At 40.5% G+C, this 24,227-nt stretch overlaps 2 protein-coding genes across 3 annotated transcripts; both read right to left on the reverse strand.

The window, feature by feature from the left end:
• Positions 1-4: 4 nt before the first annotated feature.
• rps5.S (ribosomal protein S5 S homeolog) lies at positions 5-7,549 on the reverse strand. 2 transcript variants are annotated; one of them, XM_018231843.2, is made up of 6 exons: positions 7,057-7,402; positions 3,840-3,945; positions 2,302-2,511; positions 461-589; positions 238-336; positions 5-127 (listed from the first exon to the last, which is right to left on the reverse strand). In XM_018231843.2, the coding sequence occupies exons 2-6, from the start codon at positions 3,942-3,944 to the stop codon at positions 59-61; spliced, it is 612 nt and encodes a 203-aa protein (XP_018087332.1). In that variant the 5' UTR covers position 3,945; positions 7,057-7,402; the 3' UTR covers positions 5-58.
• A 3,194-nt stretch (positions 7,550-10,743) lies between these two features.
• Positions 10,744-23,910, reverse strand: ccdc105.S (coiled-coil domain containing 105 S homeolog). The gene is made up of 8 exons (XM_018233194.2): positions 23,809-23,910; positions 18,143-18,559; positions 16,411-16,515; positions 15,781-15,925; positions 15,526-15,680; positions 15,076-15,171; positions 11,153-11,266; positions 10,744-10,974 (listed from the first exon to the last, which is right to left on the reverse strand). The coding sequence occupies exons 2-8, from the start codon at positions 18,548-18,550 to the stop codon at positions 10,792-10,794; spliced, it is 1,206 nt and encodes a 401-aa protein (XP_018088683.1). The 5' UTR covers positions 18,551-18,559; positions 23,809-23,910; the 3' UTR covers positions 10,744-10,791.
• Positions 23,911-24,227: the final 317 nt, after the last annotated feature.

Raw genomic sequence — 24,227 nt, forward strand, 5'->3', positions numbered from 1 at the left:
CAAGTACAGAACAGATTTCTTTATTAGGAGAACTGATACTCATTAAACAGCTGATGCTTTAACGGTTGGATTTGGCTACTCTCTCCAGTTCATCCTTTTTCTTGATGGCATACGAGTTAGAGGAACCCTGAAGAAAAAAAAACACATTTTTGAATATGAGAATGGGCTACACATATCACCATGGCCCATTTGGCTACAGCTAAGAACAGAGTAGGCTGCTCTAATGTTTGTCCTTACCTTGGCTGCATTAATAAGTTCGTCAGCAACGCACTCTGCAATTGTCTTTATGTTCCTAAAAGCAGCTTCACGAGCCCCAGTGCAAAGCAGCCATATAGCCTTTAAAGGGAGATCAAAAAAATATTAAGTTAACCATAGTTGTACTTCAATAACCATATTTACCTCATGCTAACTTTCTTACTCCATCACTACGGTTACACCTGCCATTGATCTATGCCCTTACCTGGTTTACTCTCCGGAGAGGTGAAACGTCAACAGCTTGTCTCCTTACAGTTCCAGCTCTACCAATACGTGTAGAGTCTTCCCTGGGACCACTGTTGATGATGGCATTTACCAAGACTTGTAAAGGATTCTAGAAAAGAGTTAAAGTTTTTAAGGAACAAAATGATCCCATTCACCCAGCACCATAACGAACGCAAGGTCCAATACATACTGGATTAAAACTCTACTACTATTCTTTTTCCAGTTTAGTCCAACCAAGTTTGCGCCTAAAAATGGTTTTAAAAGCATACAAATAAGCTTGGGCACAAAAACTTTAATATGTCAAATTTACAACCATAAGCATCAGAGAACTGACATCTGCCTAACCAAGGAACTTTGTAGGTGCCCAAGTGTAATGTTGAAAATCCACGTGGATTACAATCATCATAAATTAGAAACCGATTATTAAAGGAAAACTTTACCCCAAAATGAATATTTAAGCGACAGATCGTTTATATCATATTAAGTGACATATTAAAGGAGAATTCAACCTGTAATAAAAAAAATCCTCCCCCTAACCTGGGTAGACCACCCTCCATCCAGCAGACCTGCCCCCTTGGGCAAATGCCCTTAACTTTTTACTCACCCCTCCGTGCAGATTCTGGACTCAAAGTTCACGGGCGCCGTCTTCTTTCTTCGGTCTTTTTTGGAAGTTTTGGCGCATGTGCAGTTAATTCCCGATTCTGAACCACTGCGCATGTGCCGAAAGTCACGAAAATTTCGGCGCATGTGCAGTTGTTCGAGCCTGGAAATTTACTCCAACTGCACATGCGCCAAAAATGCAGTCAAGACACGAAGATTACCAGATAAGAAGAAGATGGCTGCTGTGAACTCCCGAGGCCATAATCTGCACGAAGGGGGTTGTAAAAAATAAGGGCCATTTGCGAGGGGGGGGGTCTACCCAGGGTAGGGGGGGGAAGGGTTTTTTTTATTACAGGCTGAATTCTCCTTTAAAGAATTTTACCAAACTGCTATATATATTTAAGTAAATATTGCTCTTTTACATTTCTTGCCTTGAACCACCATTTTGTGATGGTCTGTGTGCTGCCTCAGAGATCACCTGACCAGAAATACTACAACTCTAACTGTAACAGGAAGAAGTGTGGAAGCAAAACGCTCTACTCTGTCTGTTAATTGGCTCATGTGCTCTAACGTATGTTTTTTTTTTTTATTTGTTTGTGTGCATAGTATGATCCCAGGAGACGGCCCTTATTATTGAAAATGGCAATTTTCTCTTTATGATTACACATGGTACTAAAAAAGTATATTATTATGAAAATGGACATGAAGCAGGGTTTAACATATGAGCGGTTTTATGCAATATTTTTTTATAGAGACCAACATTGTTCAGGGGGTATAGTTTTCCTTTAATTCTTGAACCAGAATCTATGTTATAACCAGGATTATGACCACAACATACAGCTGTCAAACATTGCCATTAGAAGCCCAAACACTGAAAATGAAAAACCGATTTCCAATGTTTCCAGATACACTTTTAAGGTAAACGTATTATTTAAAACAAACCAAGGACCTTTCTAGAAACTCGGCAGCTGCAAACAGGGCTGCTCTGGGTATTTTATTTTACTTCATTTTAAGTGAAATCACTATGAAATCAGCGCATTTATTAAAAAGTGTCATCAAATTAGGTTGGTCTGATAATCTTACTTTAGTGGGCTCGACACCAGACTGATGGCCCTACAATAGGAAACAACCTGCAGATGTCTCAATGAAACAACTTCAAGAATCAGTTTAGGAATATTCAAATGCAGCCATTTTACACACAGACAACACGTTACTAATTACCTCTCCAGTTAGCAGGTGGATGATTTCAAAGGCATGCTTTACGATTCTGACTGTCATGAGTTTTTTGCCATTGTTCCTGCCATGCATCATAAGGGAGTTTGTGAGACGTTCCACTATGGGGCACTGAGCTTTACGGAAGCGTTTAGCAGCATAACGTCCTCCGCTGTGTGGCAGGAACTTCGCATACTTTTCCTTCACTGCAATGTAATCCTACAAGAAGGAATTTACAGGATACTTTATTATTATTATTATAACATACAGATTATAGAGTCTCTGTTCAAAAGAATCACAGTCTAGAAATTAGGAAATAGCTGAGATATGAGCATGTTTAAATGAACCCATCTCCATTTATTATACAGGTATGGGATCCATTATCCAGAAAGCTTCATATTACGTAATGCCCATCTGCCGTAGACTCCATTTTATCAAAATTTTTAAAAAGGATTCCCCTTAAAACAGTAGCTTGTACTTGATCCAAACTAGATATAATTAATCCTTATTGAAGGCAAAACCAGTCTATTGGGTTTATTTAATGTTTACATGATTTTCTAGTAACTTTCGGTATGAAGATCCAAATTACAGAAATATATCTTATCCAGAAAACTCCAGGTCCCGAGCATTCTGGTCCCATATCTGTACTATACACTTTTGGGAATTAAGGGTGTGTTAATAGTTATTGGAGCATTTAAAGTAGGGATGCACCGAATCCAGGATTCGGTTCGGGATTCGGATTTTTTCAGCAGGATTCGGATTCAGCAGAATCCTTCTGCCCGGCTGAACCAATCCGAATATGCAAGTTAGAGGCAGGGAGGGGAATTGCGTGACTTTTTGTCACAAAACAAGTAAGTAACAAAGTTTTCTCCTTCCCACCCCTAATTTTCAAATACAAATTAGGATTCGGCATTCGCTTGAATCTTTCGCGAAGGATTCAGGGGTTTGGTCGAATCCAAAATAGTGGATTCGGTGCAATCCTAATTTAAAGATTTAAAGGAACAGTAGTATAAAAAAAAAGTGTTTTAAAGTAATAAAAATATAGTGAAGGGTTAACTTGCACTGGAAAAACTACTGTGTTTGCTTCAGAAACACTACTACTGTTTATATAAATAAAATGTGTATCGATTGGAGCAGCCATTCAGAGGAGGAGGAGGAAAGGCTCAGGTTACAAAGCAGAAAATCTCTGTAGAACATAATGGTGTTATCTGTTATCCACTATTTAACCTGTGCCATATAGCCTTCTTTCAATTTCCACCATTGCTACACAGCAGCTTGTTTATATGAACTACAGTAGTGTTTCTGAAGCAAACACACCAGTTTTACCAGTGCAGGGCAACACTACCTGATATTTTCATTACTTTAAAACTCATTTTTTGGTGTAACTGTTCCTTTAAAAGGAAGCTTAGGGAATTACAAACATGGGAGAGAAGCTTTGCAGGTGGAATTTGGAAAATAAGTAAATAAATGAAAATCGGAAGCATATGCAAGTGAGTTGGCGTATTTTAAAACGAAAGCAAACATTGTGCATGTACAAATCTGCTCACCTGTAGAGAAATGTCATTTATTTGTACATCGTCTGTGCTCCATTTGCCAAACAGCTTAATTTCAGGGGTCTCAGACCCAACAGGAACAGTCTCCCAATCTGACATCCTGCAAGAAAACCAGTAAATAAGTGTCCAGTGTTAATGGAAGTCATACAATTATAGCCTTGGCATATTATTGCCAGTAGGACATGGCTTCAAAACAAGTAATCACAGTTCTCCTCAAACAGTTATGGGATAGGGAAAAAAAATTGAGCTGATGGGAATAAAATAAGTGCCTCCACCACCTTAACAGAGGTGTTTTTACAAAAGCCAACAGTATGGTGTGCGGCTGCGCAGACCCTCTGGCTTCAACATTCAAGGTGAAGGGCAGATCATGGGGTGCCTGACAAGAAGGGCCTTAAAGGGATACTATCATGGGGAAACCAGTTTTCAAAAAAAAAAAACAACATTTTTTTTATGTTTCATTTTGAAATCTGACATCGGGCTAGACATATTGACAGTTTACCTGCCCCCAGTCATGTGACTTGTGCTCTGATAAACTTCAGTCACTCTTTACTACTGCGCTGCAAGTTGGAGTGATATCAGCCCCTCCCTTCCCCCTAGCAGCCTAACAACGGGAAGGTAACCAGATAGCAGCTCCCTAAAGCTGACCATAGATGCAAAGATCCGATCGGACTTCGCCATCTGCAGACCTGCCACTAATCATTCCGATCAAATAAAATACAAAAGAACAGATCAGCCGATGTTCTGCCCTGACAGCAATTGTACGAAAGTTATGTCCGACAAAAGCTAGTGACAGTCTCCCTCTGAAAATCATACGATCGGCAATACATGCAGAGATATTATCGGCAGCTGACAGAAATCCTTTAACCTGTCCGATCAACCAAACGACCAATCTCCATCGGACGAAAAATGTTGGGACTCTCCACACACGGTCCGAAAATCGTACGAATTCTCGATTTGTACGATCAAATCTTTGCATCTATGGCCAGCATAACACAAGATAACAGCTTCCTGGTAGATGTAAGAACAGCACTCAATAGTAAAATCCAGGTTCTACTGCGACATATTCCGTTACATTGAGTAGGAGAAACAGCCGCCTGCCAGAAAGCAGTTCCATCCTAAAGTGCTGGCTCTTTCTGAAAGCACATGACCAGGCAGAATGACCTGAGATGGCTGCCTACACAAAAATATTTCAACTAAAAAAAAAAAAAAATACACTTGCTGGTTCAGGAATGACATTTTATATTGTAGAGTGGATTATTTGCAGTGTAATTTAGAAATAAAAACTACATAAAAATCATGACAGAATCCCTTTAAGAGAACATTGAAAACAACTCAGTGGCCAATGGCACTCTGGAGTTTTGCCTGCTGCTTTCATGAAGAACTCTGAAAAGTTTAGTGAAGCCAAAGTGACCATTTTTTAAGCAAACCTGACAGTGCCTTTAATTGCAATAGACTGTGCATTTCCCTTTCCAAATAATGGGAGGCAGATGTGAAAGTACAGATTATTTGTAGCTTCTGCTGCCCTGCTTCAACAAAGCTTCATAACAGAATTTCTTTTGCCAACAGCAGGATCTACTATTTGTTTTAAGACCCCATAAGAAAATAATGATCAGTTTGCCAACATAACTCCTCACACCAGGGAAGAGCCAGCCTAACATTTACCACCAAAAAAGAAGCAGGGAGCTATAACAGAATCATTTACTTTAAAGGAGAAGGAAAGTCTTCTTGCACTTGGGGAGCCAAATGTTAGGCACCCCAAGTGATTGTATTGACTTACCTGAAACCCCAGGCCAGTGCTCCTATCAGCAGAAAACTGCACCGGCCCAGGGTTATACCAGTGAGCACCACGGAGCGATCTTCCGGCTTCTTCTTTCTTCAAATTTCCCTGGGCAAACGCATGCGCGGTTGAACGAAATAGCTGACTTTTTAGTTAAAGTTTGGCCTTTCACTCTACTGTGCATGCGCAGCCGCGCAAAGAATGAAGATCACTCCGTGGTGCTCGCTGGAATAACCCCGGGCTGGTGCAGTTTTCTGCCGATAGGAGCACTTGCCCGGGGGATTCAGGTAAGTCTATAAAATCACTCGGGGGTGCCTAACATTTGGCTCCCCAAGTGCAAGATGACTTTCCTTCTCCTTTAAAATAATTTAATATATTACTGGATGTTCTAGTCTTAGCAACTTTTAAACTAAAATTCACCGATCCCAACTGACCCTTTCTACAGCATATGGAGGAGCTGTGGTGTCCATTTCCTGACCTACAAGATATGGCTATACAGCTATGGGATCAGTTATCCGGAAACCAGTTATCCGGAAACCAGTTATCCATAAAGCTCTGAATTACGGGACGGCAGTCTACCACAGACACCATTTTAGCCAGGTAATCAAAAATTATTTCCTTTTTCTCTGAAATAACAACAGTACCTTATACTTGATCCAAAATAAGATATAAAGAATCCTTATTGGAAGCAAAATTCACCTATTGTGTTTATTTAGTGTTTAAATGATTTTCTAGTAGACTTGGGAGAACTAAACCCCCTTTCTAATAAAACTCCTACCCCTCCATAGTCCCTCCTCCCGCACAGGAGTTAACACAAGTAAATACCCCAAAGCCGGTAATTACCCCTTGTTGCAGTCAGCGCGGCGGAGCTCACGGGGCCATCTTTAGCCACTTCGGTAATCTCAGATTCCCTATCAGCACATTTTCCCAGTTCGCTACAAGTGACGAAAATTACCGAAGCGCCAGAAGACGCAAAGCCGCTAAAGATGGCCCCCGTGAGCGCCGCTGACTTTGCAACATGGGGTAATTACCGGCTTAGGGGTATTTACTTGTGTTAACTCCTGTGAGGTAGGAGCAGGGAGGGTCGGACTATGGAAGGTAGCGGTTTTTATTAAAAAGGGTGTTCTGTTCTCCTTTAAAGGTATGAAGATCCAAATCATGGAAAGATCCATTATCTAGAAAACTCCAGATCCCGAACATTCCGGATACTAGGTCCCATTCCTGTATCGACTTCGCTGTTTCTCGCATATCTGCCACCTTTTCTGGGAAAATAAAAAGCTTCTGCGGCTGGAACTTCACTATTAATCTAGAAAACGTGTTCCTTCTAGGAAAACCTACCCACAATATACAAAAGGCTATTCTCTAGATTTTAGTTTGAATCTAAAACCCTGTGGCTATACCCTTTCATTGCCACCAGAACTACAATGGCTGTACCTTTTAGGTTCAATTGCCAACAGCTAAAGCAAGTCCAGAGGCCGACACTGACGCTTCAGAGCCAGAGAGGAACGAGCAAAGGATCAGCTGTTTGCTCTATACACTCACACGCTTTCAGTGAAACTGCACGAGAAGTGCGCTCATGTACAACACACGAGTCACCTCAGTAATGGCTCATAATCTCACGTCAGACACCCGGGATTCAGAATTAAGCTGCAGGTAATAAAGCCCGAAAACACTGTGTTATTATAAATTCCCATTCATTTGAGTGTGTGGTGGTAAAACGTTCACGTCTACGTATTAAGCATAACCCATGCGCTGTACATTAAGAATCCTGTCAGACCTCCGATCCCCTACGTCTATATAGGTTGTACGGAGCGTGTTGTTATCGATGCCCTATCAATTTACTCTGAAATGTTATAGAAATAAGTGTTTTCCACTCACGTGTCTCCTCGGCTGTGTCTTAACCGGTCGGAGCTCGGAGCGGAAAGAGGCCGGGGTGGGGTCTCCTACTCAACTATACAAGGGCCCACACTTCCTCTTAGCTCTTTGCGTCCAACATCTGCCCTTACTTAATTGTAACTAATCATAATACAACTGAAGGGAAAAGCGCCATATTTATCAATGGCACACTGGGAGCGTCACGTCCGTGAAGCCATTGCGAAAGAGGGCAACCCTCTCACTGGAAAAAGTTGGTTGTCATTTTGGTTCCTGGCAAAGTGGCGTGCAGCCATTCTAGGACAACCACTTTGTTATTAGTAGAAATTGTATAAACAAATCTGCCGTTCTTTGTGATAAAATGTTGCATTCTGCACCTCTTTATACAGTCTGTTTCAGATACTGTTTAGGTTTACATTTTGTGGGTGCTTTGTGCTTTGGCTTGTGTTGTGTTATAGGCCATAGGAAAATGTTTTGACCACGCCCGTTTTTGTGACCACACTCCCTCATTACAATATCCATTTTACAAAATTTGGCAGGTTACGAAAGTTTGAACAAATTTCTGTGGTTTTTATGTGTTATTACAGTTTTTCTAATGAAGATGAATTGCCCTTTAGGACAGAGACGCGCTCAGATTCAGGGAGATTTAGTCGCCCGGCGATAAATCACCTCTTCTTCGGGGCTACAAACTGCCTCCCGCTGGCTACAATCGAAATCACCGGTAAGATGGCACTTGGAGCGATTCGTTTTTCGACGCCCGAAGTTTCCTCGTGAGGCAACTTCGGGCGACTTCAAAAAACGAAGCACACCGATTGCCATCTTACCGGTGATTTAGATTCTACCCGGCAGGAGGCAGTTCAGGGAGATTAGTTGCCCTGAAGAAGAGATTTGTCTCATTTTACCCGAATCTGAACGTGTCTCTGCCCTTAAAGGACAAGGAAAGTAAAACTAAAGAAGTAGGTTAGAAATGTTGTACATTTTGTTTTGGGCTTCTGTACCAGCCCAAGGCAACCACAGCCCTTTAGCAGTAAAGATCTGTGTCTCCAAAGATGCCCCAGTAGCTCCCCATCTTCTTTTCTGCTGATTCACTGCACATGCTCTGTGTTGCTGTCAGTTAATGAGCTTAGGGGCCGACACAAAATATACACTACACATAGAATAGAAATTCCGTATTATAAAAACATTCCCCCTATGGCGCCATAAATACTTTGGGAATATTTTTTTTTATGAAACATGACAATAGTTTTTTTACTTACCTTAAAGGGATACTCCCTTTTCCCCCCAGCAGCCAAACAAAAGAACAATGGGAAGGTAACCAGAGAGCAGCTCCCTAACACAAGATAACAGCTGCCTGGTAGATCTAAGAACAACACTCAATAGTAAAAACCCATGTCCCACTGAGACACATTCAGTTACATTGAGAAGGAAAAACAGCAGCCTGCCAGAAAGCTTTTCTCTCCTAAGTGCAGGCACAAGTCACATGACTGGGGCAGCTGGGAAATTGACAAAATGTCTAGCCCCATGTCAGATTTCAAAACGGAATAAAAAAATCTGTTTGCTCTTTTGAGAAATGGATTTCAGTGCAGAATTCTGCTGGAGTAGCACTATTAACTGATGCGTTTTGAAAAAAACATGTTTTCCGATGACAGGATCCCTTTAAATTGTTATAAAAGTATCTATAAGTGCACTTGGCACATAATCTGTGCTTTCTGCCAAAAGCTAATTAAGGTTTAGAAACATTGTATCTTTTTCTGGCTGTTCAGTGGAGGAGAGCAAAGAGAAAGTCGGGACATAGTAACAATCCGCTGTCAAAATCAGCACTGTCGCAAGAAAAACAATTTGGAGGCCTGGGCCGGCAGCTAGTAAGTCGACAGTTAAGGCTTCTGCTTGTATGACAAATTTCCAGACAAAGCTGTTGCTGGTAACTTTGTAATTCCCCTAGCTTTCTGGCCTCTGTGTTCCGTTTTGGCCCAACTCAATCCTGGACCCCAGTCCACACACCCACCACTTACTGCCCCCTAGATTCACCCCTGATTCCTGTGATTTCAGCACCCTCCATGACTTCATCTACTCAACAATCCCCATTTTCCTTCCCAAGTGTGAAACCCTACTTGCAGGTTTGCAACCTTCCTATAATTTTATATATCTAGCCAAGTAAAATAACCCCAATGTGACACCGCTATAACCAGGAAGTGGTGTCACTTATTTTTTTTAAATTCTACATTGACCCACATGCTACTTGGCTCACCACCTGCAGACAAGGAACATAGTGCCAATAGTGAGCACCATAAAGATTGCTTTTGAGGAAATAATGCAGCTCTAACTGTAGCAGGAAGAAGTGTAAAACTCTGGTCAATCTTTGGGTGTTGTAACCTAGCATGTATGTGTGCCCTTGGTTTGTGTATACACATTGACTCTTAGCAGCAAGGGGGTTGCCTTTAGTACTTAAAATAACAATTCTTATTATAGTTTATCATAGTCTATTTTTATGAAGACAGTTTATATGAATTAAAGCAGACCTGTCATCTACACATAAAAAGCTGTATAATGAAAGTCCATTGCAAATTAAACATGGAACACAAATTCTTGTTTTCATTAAAACTTCCATAACGGTTATAAACGTGTAACAATATCTGAGCTGTTAATCAAATATTATCTGCCCTGCCTCTATGCCTGAGTCATAGAGGTGGGGCAGTCACTTTCCATTCAGCAATTCCTACATGTCACTGCTCTCCTCATATTCCACAATCCCTCCTCAGGCTCTATAATTATGTAGGACTCTGCACATGGGCATTAGGTCCCCCATTCTGGTTCATCCGCAATATTTTTGGGTGATACACAATTTGTCTAAATAACAGTGTCCACAAAATGGCTCTTGCCTGCTTGCTGTGATTGTGAATTCCAAGACTGAAGGAAACAAAATTGAAATAATAAATAAAGTGTAAGTAAAGCTTATTTTGCTCAACTAACAAGATAGAAAAGAATTTGGAATTATTTCTTAGGGTGACAGGTCCCCTTTAAGTAGTGTTTTACATATGGGCTGTTTTATGCAATATATAAAGACCACAATGTTCCAGTGTATAGTTTATCTTTAAGAAGATTTCTAAGCTAATAAAATCAGAGAATATTTTATTTTTCTACACAAGGGGCTGATGTTTTAATGATCTTTCTTGAGATTTGGGCAAATTTAGGCACTAATTGAATGCAGCATAAAAATATTCTGAACTCAAATAAAAAAAAAAAGCACACTTCACTCATTCTCTATTTATTAATAGCACTTGCTCCCTGCATTTTAACTCAGAAGCACAGTCTTTCTCTTCCGCCACTGGTGGTTCGCTTGCGCATTCTTACAGCCGTTTTGTCAATTCGTTCTCCCAACAGCTTGCTCTTAGCATCTTCCTCTAGTTTTGAGCGGGCAAGTTCCTGAAAATCAATTTTTCTGCAAGATTTTTCAACAGCCTGTTCCAGGACAGCAGTACCCTAATAGTGGAAAGAAAATGAGGAGAAGGGCAAACAAGGGTAATGATCACAGAGAGATTTCCCTGGTAATACCACAGAATTAAAGAATGAAAAATTCTGTACCATTTCTAAAATAATCAAGCTACTCTCCATTTTCAATTTTGATTGTTGCGGACCAATATTCTTTTTTGAGTTATACCTTTAAGATGAGGGTGCTCTCAGGGACCTGGGTTCCTGGATGTCTTTGTAGAACTTTTATCAGTGGGCGATCTAGGCGCTCTCGTACTGAAAGATCCAGTGTAGACACTGGGCCCTTGGACATAAAACATAGAATAATATATTATAGGACATACGTGTGCAAATACAGTAGCAACAGTGGTTTCAGTAATTGCTGTATCTCATTCAAGCCTATAGGGAATGCTTTTGAATATTTAGATGGAACCTCCTTTTTTCCTGATTGGAATGGATGCCCACGTATCAGCTGGAAGGACCTACTGGTAAATAAAGCATTAGAGAGATTATTATATATAGTTACCATATCACCCCTATCAGCTTAGTTGCCCTTCTCTGGACCCTCTCTAACTCAATAATGTCCTGTTTGAGCGCTGGAGACCAAAACTGTACAGCATATTCCAGATGGGGCCTTACCAGTGCTGTGTACAGTGGAAGAATAACATCCTCCTCCCACAAATCTATGCCCCTTTTAATAAAGTTGAGGCCTTATTTGCCCTTGCAGCTGCTGACTGACATTGCAAGTTTATTATCTACAAGGACTCCAAGGTGCTTTTCCATTATGGATTTGCCTAGTGAAATACAATTAAGGATATAAGTGGCTTGCATATTTTTTATCCCAGGTGCATGACTTTACATTCATCAACAGTGACTCTCATCTGCCACTTAGCTGCCCAGATTGCTACCCAAGATCTTGCTGCAAGAATGCTGCATCCTGGATGGAATTAATTGGGCTGGATAGTTTGGTGTCCTCTGATATATTACTTACAATTCCCTCCCCTAATTAAAAAAATTAATGTGAACAAGGCGCCAGGACCAGATAAAAAAAATTTCAAGTGATTAATGAACATGTTAAATAAAAGTGGATCCAATACAGATCCCGGGGGGGGACCCCACTAAGAACTGTACCATTAACATCCACCCTCTGTACCCGATCCTGTAGCCAGTTTCCTATCCATGTGCAAATATCCTTATTAAGCCCAACAGCCCTTAATTTAGAAAGTGGTTGTTTGTGGGGCACTGTATCAAAGGCTTTGGCAAAATCCAAATAGATCACATCTACTGCCCCCCCCCCCCCCGGCTGTCCAGCATCTTACTTAACTCATCATAAAAAGCATTAATGTTTATTTGACATGACCTATCCTTCATAAAGCCATGCTGATTACTGCTCATAGTGCCATTAACCAAGACAAAATTTTAAACCCTTAGCAAGATTTTAAATAATTTGCCCACCACAGATGGCAAATTTACTGGCTAATAATTGGCAGGCTAAGATTGTAATCCATTTTAAAATATAGGAATTACATCAACTTTCCTCCAACCCATAAGTACCAGATGAAAGCAGTCTGAGAAAATCAGAAATAGAGGCCAGTCTAAAACCAAACTAAGCTCTCTTAGTACCCGACGATAGATTTCATCTGGCCCTGGCGCCTTGTTCACAAGGAAAGCCTTGCATCATCGCAGAATCTTGATTGTGCACCAGAATGGGGGGGCCCATGCCCTGTCTATGAAATTAAACGGTGAAGTGAATGGGGGAATATGTGGAGAGCAGTGACATCTAGGAAGTGCTGAATGGAAAGTGAAAGTGATTGTCTGCCCTGCCTCTATGTCCATGGCATAGAGGAGGGGCAGACAATATTTGATTGACAGCTGAGATTTTTAAACGCGTTTACAACAGCTATGAATACTTTAATAAAAAATAGAAATTGTATTTCATGTTTAAAGGAGAAGGAAAGGTAAAAACTAAATAAGCCTTATCAGAAAGGTCCATCTAAATATACCAGTAAACCCCCAAAGTAGTGCTGCTCTGAGTCCCCTGTCAAAAGAAACACTGCATTTCTTTCCTTCTATTGTGTACACATGGGCTTCTGTATCAGACTTCCTGCCTTCAGCTTAAACCTCATTGCCCTGGGCGAGAGCATGCTCAGTTTGCTCCTCTTCCCCCTCCCCTCCCTTCTCTACTGTAATCTGAGCCCAGAGCAGGGAGAGACTCAGGCAGGAAGTGATGTCACACCACATTAATACTGCAGCTCCTATCCTAAACAAACAGAGAGCTTCTAGAGCTTTTTACTCAGATATGGTAAAGCATTCTGCAGAATAAATATAGCATTCTAGTTTGCACTATTGCAGCTAATCTATTGGCAATAAAATGCCTCCGTAGCTTTCCTTCTCCTTTAATTTGAAAAGGACTTTTATTATACAGATTTTTGTGTCTGGGTGACAGGTCCACTTTAAAGTTTTAAAACTCTGAATGTTGCTTTTAACTGCAGCGCTCGGTTTAACTCAGGTTGTGGCATTGACCAGCTGCTAGAAACTCCCTTGTGCCAGCGCTTGGTCTAATCCACATTCTCGAGTTGACCAGCTGCTATGAACGATAAAAAGGCAATATTTGTACAAATTTTGTGTTTTTCTTTTTAACATAAAAAAACGCCTACCCCCCTGACCTACATAGACCTCCCTCCCCCCCAGCCTAGCTGCTACCCGGGCAAATGCCCCTAACTCTTTACTTACCCCTCCGTGCAGATTCTGTCCAACGGAGTTCATGGCAGCCATCTTCTTCTCTTCGGTAATCTTCGGAATAAGACCGGCGAAACGGCGAATGCGCAGTTGGCGAAATATTCAGTTCCGCTACAACTGTGCATGCGCCGAAACTCACGGAAATTGACAAAGTGCTGGTCTCATTCCGAAGATATATTTATAAGTATATTTGTCTTGAACTTTTTACTTTTTCAAACATAATATCTTGTGCCTCAAAATGGTGTGTGCAGTATTATACAACAGTATAGTTCTGGAGAAATTATGTTTCTTCTTGTGGTGTGCATGCAAATGGCCTGTAGATGTCACTGTGCTCATACTTATACTGTGCATACTTCCTGGTAGCTTAAAAGTGAAAGTGAAAGCTTACTGTTGTGTAATGCCTGCATGAGCCTGCTAATAAAGCACTGTTATACTCTACTCATCCCATACTGCACTGTAATGATCATGGTAGAAATTAACTTCTAACTGTGTAACTTGAAAAGAGTCTGTTGTCTTCTGTAATATCTCATATCCCATAACTAAGTGAGTTAAAGAATTAACAGTGACTCTGGGCTCAGGGCAATGTACACTATAAACACAGACGCAAAGACTGACAGAACAAAGGCTATCCTGTCGTAAAAGGTGATTGCCTTCATATCTATCTCCTAACACTGTTGTATAAATGAGGAACAGCTATCATGGACAATGAGAGGAGTCCATAGACCCGGCCTCGGGTGAGGAAACAACAAAGTCAATGAATGGCATGGGAGGATCCCAACAACAAAGGGTGAAAGGATATGTGTTTACACCCTCAAGGTGTCAGAACAGGTTTCAGACCTTGGGAACAAATGTCAGATATGGAAGTGACTGTCTGTGCAACACTGCCACCCACAGGACATCTTAAACATCATTAGTCGATCTACACTGCCATCTACAGGACACTACTGACTTGGAGGTTTCCAAGGCTCATCATATGACATCGACTTGATTGGCTGGGACTGTCTTTTGGGTGTGGCTATCCTGGGAAAAGTGTAGTATGCTTGTTTGAATGGTCTTCCTTATGTGTATATAAAGAGCATTGTAAATACTTAATAAGTTAGTCACTTTCCACTCCCTTCCATTGCATCCTTCCCTATCCCTTTCTACCTCCCTCCATGTTAGTTAGTTCCCTTTTTATGTTATACCTTTTAGTTCCTTTGTAAATAAATACCACTTATTTAAAGATCAGTCTGCCTCATGTCATTAGCCTGGCACCTCAAAATAGAGCAGATCCAACATCTTCTATAATATATACAGTCCAAAGAGGAGAGACACCCTTATATGTACATGTCCAAAAAAAATATTCTATCTGCAAAATATATTAAGGGTACACACCAGTTGTGAAATGTAGCTTGTCTTTATCTCATTTTGAAGTTTCTGCTGTTTTTGTATATAATTTCTGGTTTTCCCCAATGCCAATATTACATCTTCCTAATGATAGAAAAAAAACATAATAAATATAAATTTTATGTAATATACATGTCATTGTGAACAAGGAACTGTATTGATCTTCAGCTGTGTTGTGTCTGTCATGGCATTGATGTATAAAAATTAACAAGTTTTGTTTTTACAGAATAGAAAATTTTTTAAAGATATCCTGATTTACTCATGTCATCATGGAAAAATTATAGGTATAAAAAGTCATCACAAATTGTTGAAGATCCGGGAGTAATAAAACTGGAGCAGATCAGAGGCTGACCTAGGATATTGCCAGATATTAGCCCAGTGATGTTGCCTAAATGTTGAGTATTTACTACAAATCAGTTTAAAAATCCAGTGCCTTACCCTTATCTTGAGGCTTTCATCTGCCTTTATGTGAAGTCCTCTAGTCACTCTTTCTTTTAGACCCTGGATTTCCATGACTTTATTCCATTTTTGAGGTAGTGTTTTCTGAAGCATTTCGCATGTCACAATGGCATTGTTAATTTCAATGAGGCAATCTAGACAGCAAAAAAAAAAAGGAAAGGCAACAATAGGAAAAAACTGGGGAAGGAAATTCACATTATTCTGAATTATTCTTTGTTTATAAAATGTATGTACCTGCATTCCGTTGGCTTAGAAGCTTGTTGAATCCAGTGGTCGCTTGTCCTAAGGCACAGGGACTGACAGTCTCATTTACAATTTCTAATACTTGGCTCTTTTCCTTGCAAAATTCTGAGAGTATCTGGCGGTGATGGTATAGAACCTGCAAGATCACAGAGAATGGTAAAAAGTACAATGCACTCAAGGTGCAACAAAATTGCGCACAACAATGTCCAGAGCTGCAAACAATACAAGTGAAAAGTGTGACTGGGGCATCTGAATGACAAGAAAAGCCTGTAACTAATGACATAGGTAAGGGCATACAGGGCACTCTTTGGTGTTTAAGCTCTGTTTTTACAAGTAACTCAAACTTTCAGAGCCAAAGTGCCCTAAATAGCTCCCACTAACTTACATGCTAATAACTTGTAAGTGATTACCAGTCAAGTAGGCAGTTCCTATGCAAATAAGTGGAGTTGTGTAAGTGTTCAGTCGCTTTGGAGCTGTATGTTTGGGCTACTTAAAAAAACAAATGCCCAAGGACATTATTATATGTATCATTATAATCAAGGCAGAACATTACAAATGGAATTTGTGGATTTTCAATTCAGTCCTGTTTTAGCACATCAATTTAAATAAACATTTTCTGACCTGTAGTTGTCTTGAGATTTCCTGCAGCTGCTGCTCTGAACCCTGTTTCACATCCATCAGACCAGTTTTTTCTTCCTTTAGAAGTGTGTCAACCTTGTCAGGTTGCTGGTGGAAAGCAAAGGGAATTTAACTATATGGATTCCGTATTTGGTTTATTCTGTTGAATTTGGTCTAATTCATGTCAATACTCTTAACAGTAATGGTACATGGTTTTCCCTTTCTGTCAGTGTCGGACTGGGCCGGCGGGACACCGGGAAAAAACCTGGTGGGCCCGGCCCTCTTGGGCCCCCGCTGGCCCAGACCTGCTCCTCCGCCTGCGCTATAAAGGAATGAACTGTACTCTCGTAGGTGCTCTCGCAGGAGCGCGCCACAATGTGTTCAGGTATGCGTGCATCGCTATATATACAGGCAAAGTGCCATGGAATTGGAGGTCGGAGGGGGCCCCCAGGGACTGCCAGGGGGGCCCTTCGTTTACAGTCACAGTGGGCCCTCAAGGCTCCAGTCCGACCATGCTTTATGTTTTGTAGTTCTGTCTCTTAAAATTGTGTAGCTACATTGTGTCAAGAGCTAAAGACTATAGTGCAGAAAATGTAAACAGACATATACCGCTTTCAATAGGAATTACATTGACAAATAGTGTGGCTTCTAGGTGCCGATCAGAGAATCTGACACCAAGGGCCAACTCTTCACAACAATTAAAGGATGGCTAATATTATAGTTCTTTTTTGGTCCTATGGTGGAAATAAGAAACTGCAAATTGCAATTGTTATTGGCTGGGGTCCACTAGGAGATCATTTGGTGATATGGCAGGCCAATCCGACTCTGTTTCCAAATAACTGTAAAACCACTGAAATTGTTTAATTAATATATATTACAAATTTGTGGATAAAAGCCAGAAAAGGCCAAATGTTTCAGAAACATTATCATTTTTGACTTGAAATAGTAAGATATTTATATATACACAATACAAAAAGGCCACGAATATCTTGTAAATTATATTCTTTAAATGGTGCTTAGTGATGTCTTCAGTGTGTGTTAGTGATATCATTTCTTTTACATGATCCACTGAAATTTGTGCATTATAATAAAAAAAGTAAAATATAAGGATATCAGGAGTCACCTAGGAGCGCCAAGTCTTTTATAAAAGTGCTTGGCCTAGTGCCTTTATATGGTTGTGGAACTGCTCCGTGACTTAGAATTTCCCTATATTTTACAACAGGAGTACATATATTCCATATTTATATATATATATCTAAATACAAGCCACTTTGTTAGATAAAAATCCATTCCAACCCTACAGTGCTTCTGTGGCTGTGTGAAAGAACACATGACACACCAAAGGCCAGTTGACTCCCACAGTATGATGAAATATACTCACTTTATGAGGTTACATGTGACACACAGGTACTTGCACATCTTGAAAATGAATACAAGGGAGAATATTGAATGCAACTATAACAACACCACACTGAACCATATAAACATTTATAGATAGGCACATTTTAGACATATACAATTTTGTTTCCTATGGTTGTAACTTTATCTGAATTGCTAATGTTCTATATCTCTAATTTCCTGGAGGTTAGTTAACCATGTGCATAATCTATTAGTCTGATAATTTGGATCTAACTCCCATCCATTGCAAGGCTGCATACACTCAGATACAACAAACAATTCCATCATTACAACAGAAAATAGTATTAATAGAAGTATAACAAGGGCAATCTCTTACCATCTCCTTTTTAGGTCTAATTGTCCGTAACTGGATAGTTTCTCTGTTTGTGAGGATATCTCTTCTGATGTTAGCATGAGTATGTTCTAGCCTGTGTCTCATTCTCTGCAGTCTCTGGATATTACGACCAATCTCACCCAAGACTTGCCTTAGATGCACCATTAAGTGTTTTGTGTCTCTCATATATCCACGTGCAAGAACATTGCTTGTCTCAGCGACAAGATCACGATGGAAAGGGGGAGGTGTTTGTACATATTCTCTCTTTAACGGCTCTTCCTGCTTATACTTTTGACCATTTGTTGTTAAACAGGCAGCAGTTAAAGGCCGTTGTCTGAGCTGATGTGCCCAGTTTATTGTGCGATATGAGGCATTCTGCCAGGTGGCAGAGCCAACCCTAGGAATTGCCATGGAAAAGCTCTGTAAAACAAAAATTTAAAAAAGGTAGATAACATCAAATGATTCCTTACAAAATACTCCGTAAAGCTGGCGATCTCGCCAAACGAGCGGATCTCTCCCCGATATGCCCACCTTGAGGTGGGCAATATCGGGCTGATCCGATCATGGGCCCTAGGGCCCAACGATTGGATCCTAACTAGGGATGCACCGAATCCAAGATTCGGTTCGGGATTCGGCCTTTTTCAGCAGGATTCGGATTCGGCCGAATCCTTCTGCCTGGCCGAACCGAATCCAAATTTGCATATGCAAATTAGGGGCGGGAGGGAAATTGCGTAACTTTTTGTCAGAAAACAAGGAAGTAAAAAATGTTTTCCCCTTCCCACGGATTTGGTTCGGTATTCGGCCGAATCTTTCGTGAAGTTATATTTTGCTGCCCTAGGCTCCTAGCTACTACTTGTTTCATCGCATGATTTGCACGCTCTTTCTTTCTTTGCAGGGGTCAGGGGTTTTTGCAATACATACCTAAAAAATGCAAAGGCCTAGTAGTTTGATCGGGGAATAGGTTAGCGTAACGTGGATTCCACGTTATTATAATATCATTTTATTGAAAAAGTTATTGTTTTCGTGCTACCATTGTATGCCAAGGCAGCCCACGTTGCGCTTACCTGCTCCTGGCTGCTCCCATACTCTGCGAGTCTGCGTCTTTCCTCCTGGTCTTTCCGCAAGTTCCCAGTCCCCGACTCCCAAGACTAGCACCTGCAGCCAGGGGTAGAACATCGGAGCAGGCCCCGGCCGGCACATCGCGCAGTGTACACCCCGGCCCTGCACGACTCTCCCTCCAGCCTTGCGCACACCGGGCAGCAGCCACACCCAGGCGCACGCACCAACTCTGCACACGGGGAGCGGGCACTTTGCATCACTTTGCAAAGTGCCCGTTAAAGCCGCTAAAGCAAAACTGTCATTCCGGGCCCCTCTTAATATGCCTAATGCTGTTCTAAAAACTACAACTTCTATCTGTTATAGTGCCAATGCTTCTCAGTCTAGTTATGATTGCAAGCCCTCAAGCAAGCCCCTTTATCTATCTTCATCGATCTAGCTCTCTTTCTATTTATCATGTAATAATCCTTTATCCATCTGTCATCTCTCTCTTTATCTATCTATCTATCTATCTATCTATCTATCTATCTATCATCTATCTATTTATCTATCTATGGATCTATCTATCTATCTATCTATCTATCTATCTATCTATCATCTATCTATTTATCTATCTATCTATCTATCTATCTATTTATCTATCTATGGATCTATCTATCTATCTATCTATCTATCTATCTATCTATCTATCTATCTATCTATCTATCTATCTATCTATCTATGGATCTATCTATCTATTCTTTATCTCTTTCTATCTGTCTATTATCTATCTATCATCTATCTCTTTATATCTATTTATCTATCATCTAGATAGATTACTAAATAGATAGAAAGAAAGAGATAGATAGACAGCGAGACAGACAGACAGATAGCGAGATAGACCGATAGCGAGATAGACAGACAGATGGATAGAGGATTATTAGATGATAGATAGAAAGAGAGATAGAGATAAAGGGGCTTGTTTGAGGGCTTGCAATCGTTGTAACTAGTTTGGCAGAGCACCAGACCCTTTGCCCTGCTGCACCCTATTCTATTTACCTTCCCTGCCTCGCCTCCTGCTGATGTAGGGAGTTGTTTTGTGTGAGTTGTTGGCTTTTTTATTCGCGAACTCTCCAGTTTGCAGTTTCAGCTATCTGGTTGCTAGAGTCTCAGTTACCCAAGCAACCATGCATTGATTTGAATTTTAACACAAATGCCTTAAACAATGTGTTAATTGTATCTTTTGATGTGCCAATTAATTGGAAAAACATAAATATTAAAGGGGTTGTTCACCTTTGAGTTAAATTTTTGTATGATTTAGAAAGCAATATTCTGAGACAATTTGTAATTGGTTTTAATTTTTTATTATATGTGGTTTGAGTTATTTAGTTTTTTATTTCAACAATCTGGTTGCTAGGGTACAAATTACCCTTGCAACAATGCATTGATTTGAATTATAGTGTAGAATATGAATAGTAGAGGGCCTAAACAGAAAGGAGTAATAAAAAGTAGCAATAACAATACTTAAAAAAATTAATAATGCAATATTTTAAATTTTTTTTTTAATAAACGTGGAATTAGCAAAAAAAATGTTGGTGGGTGAGGCATATTAAAAGGGGTGTGGCCAATAATTGTGGGCGTGGCCTAAAAAATTTCCGGCAAATCAACCATCCCTCCACCTTTTACATCCCAATTCAAGCACTGTCCCTAATCCTAACGAATGGGAACGGGCGGTCGGACCGCGGGACCGCATCAACGAACAGATGCCGCCGCGTTCTGACGGGATTTTTAGTCCCATCCGATCGTGATCTGGCCGACTTTTGGCCAGATCTCGATCGGGGAAGCCCCTCGGTTGGCCCCATACACGGGCCAATAAGCTGCCGACTCGGTCTGTCGGCAGCTTTTATCGGCCCGTGTATGGCCACCTTAAGAGTTTGATTGGAAGCAGGATTAAGTGCACTTTTTCTGAATGTTTGTTTTACCAGGGATGAGCAGTATACTGTACATGTCGCTTGTATAGATATAAGAAGGCAATGTAGCTTGCACATGCTGCAAGAGTTTTATTAAAGAATGATAGTGCAAGCAAAAGCTTCTAGTAAGCTTTAAATGCCTCCAGATGGGCACAATATAATTTTGCCTGTGCATGATCCATGGTTACAGCCCTCATCTCCCTGTAAAGGCTCATGACTGATATATGTAAAGACCAGAGTTACAGTGTTGGACTAGAGCTCATAGGGCCCACTGGGAACCTGACAGCCAGCACCTACTTTCACAACAATTAGATGTAAAAAGTGTTAAATGATACAGGGGGTATGTAGGCTTATGCTACAATTAAGAAATAGCTGATGGCAATTTTAATTAAGTGGTGCCCACTATGGTTGTGGTCCTTCTCGAGATCTACTCCTGCTCCAGCAGTCGAGTTGGGCCGTGAAAAGTTATATATATATGTATATCCTTTTCTGTTCTTTGGTTCTGACACTTGAAACAAAGTAGCAGCAGTCAGCTCCTCCAGGTCTGTTAATCAGCTGTCTCTTGCTACATTCTTTCAGCAGTCAGAAATGCAGAGAATAAAAGTGACCAGAAATTGCAGAAAATAAAATGTGAATAAATAACACTACCAACAATGTTTAATAAAGAAAGTTTCTTAGAATTACAATTTTATGATGCAAAAAATTATTTTATGTAGAAGTATTGTGTCTACCAGGGACACTTCGGGGCCAATTCACCAAGCTCGAGTGAAGGATTCGAAGTAAAAAAACTTCGAATTTCGAGTGTTTTTTTGTGCTCCTCGACTATTGAATTGGCGTAAATTCGCCTGAGTAGAATGATTCGGATAGATCGAGCGCAAAAACGCTGCGACTATTCGCCATTCGATAGTCAAAGTACTGGATAGAGCACAAAACCGCTGCGACTATTCGCCCATTCGATAGTCAAAGTACTGTCTCTTTTAAAAATACTTCGATTGCCTACTTTGCCACCTAAAACCTACCGAATTGCTTTAAAAGCCTATGGGAAAGTCCCATAGGCTTGTTTTCCAAGTTTTTGATTGAATAAAAAGGCATTCGATCGAATGAAAATCCTTCGAGCGAATCTTCGATCGAGCGCCTATTCGCCTGGCGAATATTCGGTAATTCGACTATTCGCCTGGCGTAAATTCGCCCGAATTGCCTATTCAATTCTATTCGATTCTATTCCCCAGTCGAATTTCGAGGGATTTAACCACTCGAAATTCGACCCTTGATGAATTTGCCCCTTCGTCATCAGCCTATGAAACGCGCCAGGCCTTGGTTCTTTATTATGGAGAATAAAATGTCAAATTTTAACCTTTTACAATCTGACTCCGGTTTCACTGCTTTGTGGATCCAGGCTTGTGCCAGCCTCTCTTGATGTTTGCTGCATAAAATACTGCATATGCTGGTTACACATTTGTATATTAATTATTATTAATATATAATTGTATATTAATTAATGTTAATGAATAATCAGCCTTATATTGTAATATTTTTATTCTGTATATACATTATATTGCGGATGCGCACTCAGAGCTGTGAAGGCAAGGGGGCGAATCGGCCAGCCGGGTTGCCTTGGGCACCCAGCTGGCTTGGCCCGTGCCTGGCCGTGTGACATAGCTCTGTCTAATTCAGTGCCCTCAACATACCTCCCAACTGTCCCGTTTTTCCCTCTTTTGACAGCTCAACCCGCAGTCCCTCATTAGTACTGGAAAGTCCCGATTTTCTCTGCACTGAACAGCCCGAAAAAGAAACAATGTTTCTAACTTAATTGGCTTTTGGCAGAGAGCCCAGAACAGCCACAGCTGCAGATAAGATACTTTTGTAACAATTTTGAGATAAGCAAATAAATAATTGTAACAATAAAAGATAACAGGTCCCTTGGGAGAAGTTAGACTCACAGCTTAAAGGGAAATTCACCTTCATTAGCAAAACTGTAATAGCTGAAAAAACACAGAAACATTTTCAAACTTTCATAACCTACCAAATTTTGTAAAATGAACATGGTAATTAGGGGGTTTTGTGTCCCTCTTTTTATTTCCAAAATGTTGGGAGGTATGCCCTCAATGACACATAAATTCTGGGGAAACCCGATGCATTGTGTGGAAATAACCTGGCAACTACGTTTGAAACTGCACTTTGGGCTCAGGGCAAAATACCCCGTGCAGCAAACATATTTATAACACGCACATATAATGTTAAAAGACATAGTTCAATAACTGGATGTTGCAAATTCTGCCAACCCAATTTAAATCATCTCTGGCACTATTCAGCTATTCAGGTTTGTTTGTTTTTTTGCTGAATGCAGCGTTTGCCCCCATAATTCTACAGTAATTGGTGCTGAGAGAGGGTGTGCATCTGGTGCAATTTCAGTAATGAGCCCTATAGATTACAGCATAATCCTAGAAAACAATACCTAGAGTACAAGTGATTTGCAAATGCTGCTTTTCCTTGCACCCACCTCTCCCAAGAGACAGCTCCTTGCAGCTCTCTTATAGTAAAAATATATTGAGATGCCTAGCACTAAATAGAAATGAACCCACTTTGAATCCCACTAAATCCTCCTGAAAATGCTCACCTGCAGGAGAGATAAAAGGGCAAAATATTGGAAGAAAACAATCTTACCAAGTCAGGATCTTTCTCCCCTCCTGCCTGACTGTGTATGTGTCTCTCAGGATACAGTTGCTATGGTAGCACCTTGCTGTAACACTAACCTTTTGTGTGTGCCATTCTGTCACTCTGCATATAACACTCTCTGCATATTTTATAGAGGGGATCTCTAACGAAACATAAACTCCCAGCAACCCCTTTACGCCATAATTCCACGGCAGTTTCAAATAACTCACTCAAAGCAATGAACTGTTGAAGCATGTGTCAATTATATGTAGGCAAGAACCAAAAATTCTGTTAATGTAATGGTTTTATAAAAATTGAATAAACATAGTGACGATGTGTGGGCTGACAACACTAATACCTTTACTGATTTCAATTAAACACATATGAGATAAACTGGATTTCCTGAGTTTTCCCATCTAGTACATCTT

The sequence above is a fragment of the Xenopus laevis genome, chromosome 8S (assembly GCF_017654675.1).
Source record: "Xenopus laevis strain J_2021 chromosome 8S, Xenopus_laevis_v10.1, whole genome shotgun sequence".
NCBI lineage: Eukaryota > Metazoa > Chordata > Amphibia > Anura > Pipidae > Xenopus > Xenopus laevis.

Excerpts from the sequence above, each read along its gene's own strand:
- rps5.S (XM_018231843.2), bottom strand. The coding sequence starts at position 3,944 with ATGTCAGATTGGGAGACTGTTCCTGTTGGGTCTGAGACCCCTGAAATT. Across the intron at positions 2,512-3,839 it reads TAAATGACATTTCTCTACAG|GATTACATTGCAGTGAAGGA; the intron begins GTGAGCAGATTT and ends TCCTTCTTGTAG. Across the intron at positions 590-2,301 it reads TCCACCTGCTAACTGGAGAG|AATCCTTTACAAGTCTTGGT; the intron begins GTAATTAGTAAC and ends ACTCTTTTCTAG.
- ccdc105.S (XM_018233194.2), bottom strand. The coding sequence starts at position 18,550 with ATGGCAATTCCTAGGGTTGGCTCTGCCACCTGGCAGAATGCCTCATAT. Across the intron at positions 11,267-15,075 it reads CAAGCTACATTTCACAACTG|GGCCCAGTGTCTACACTGGA; the intron begins GTGTGTACCCTT and ends TTTATGTCCAAG. Across the intron at positions 10,975-11,152 it reads AGAGCACCCTCATCTTAAAG|GGTACTGCTGTCCTGGAACA; the intron begins GTATAACTCAAA and ends TTCCACTATTAG.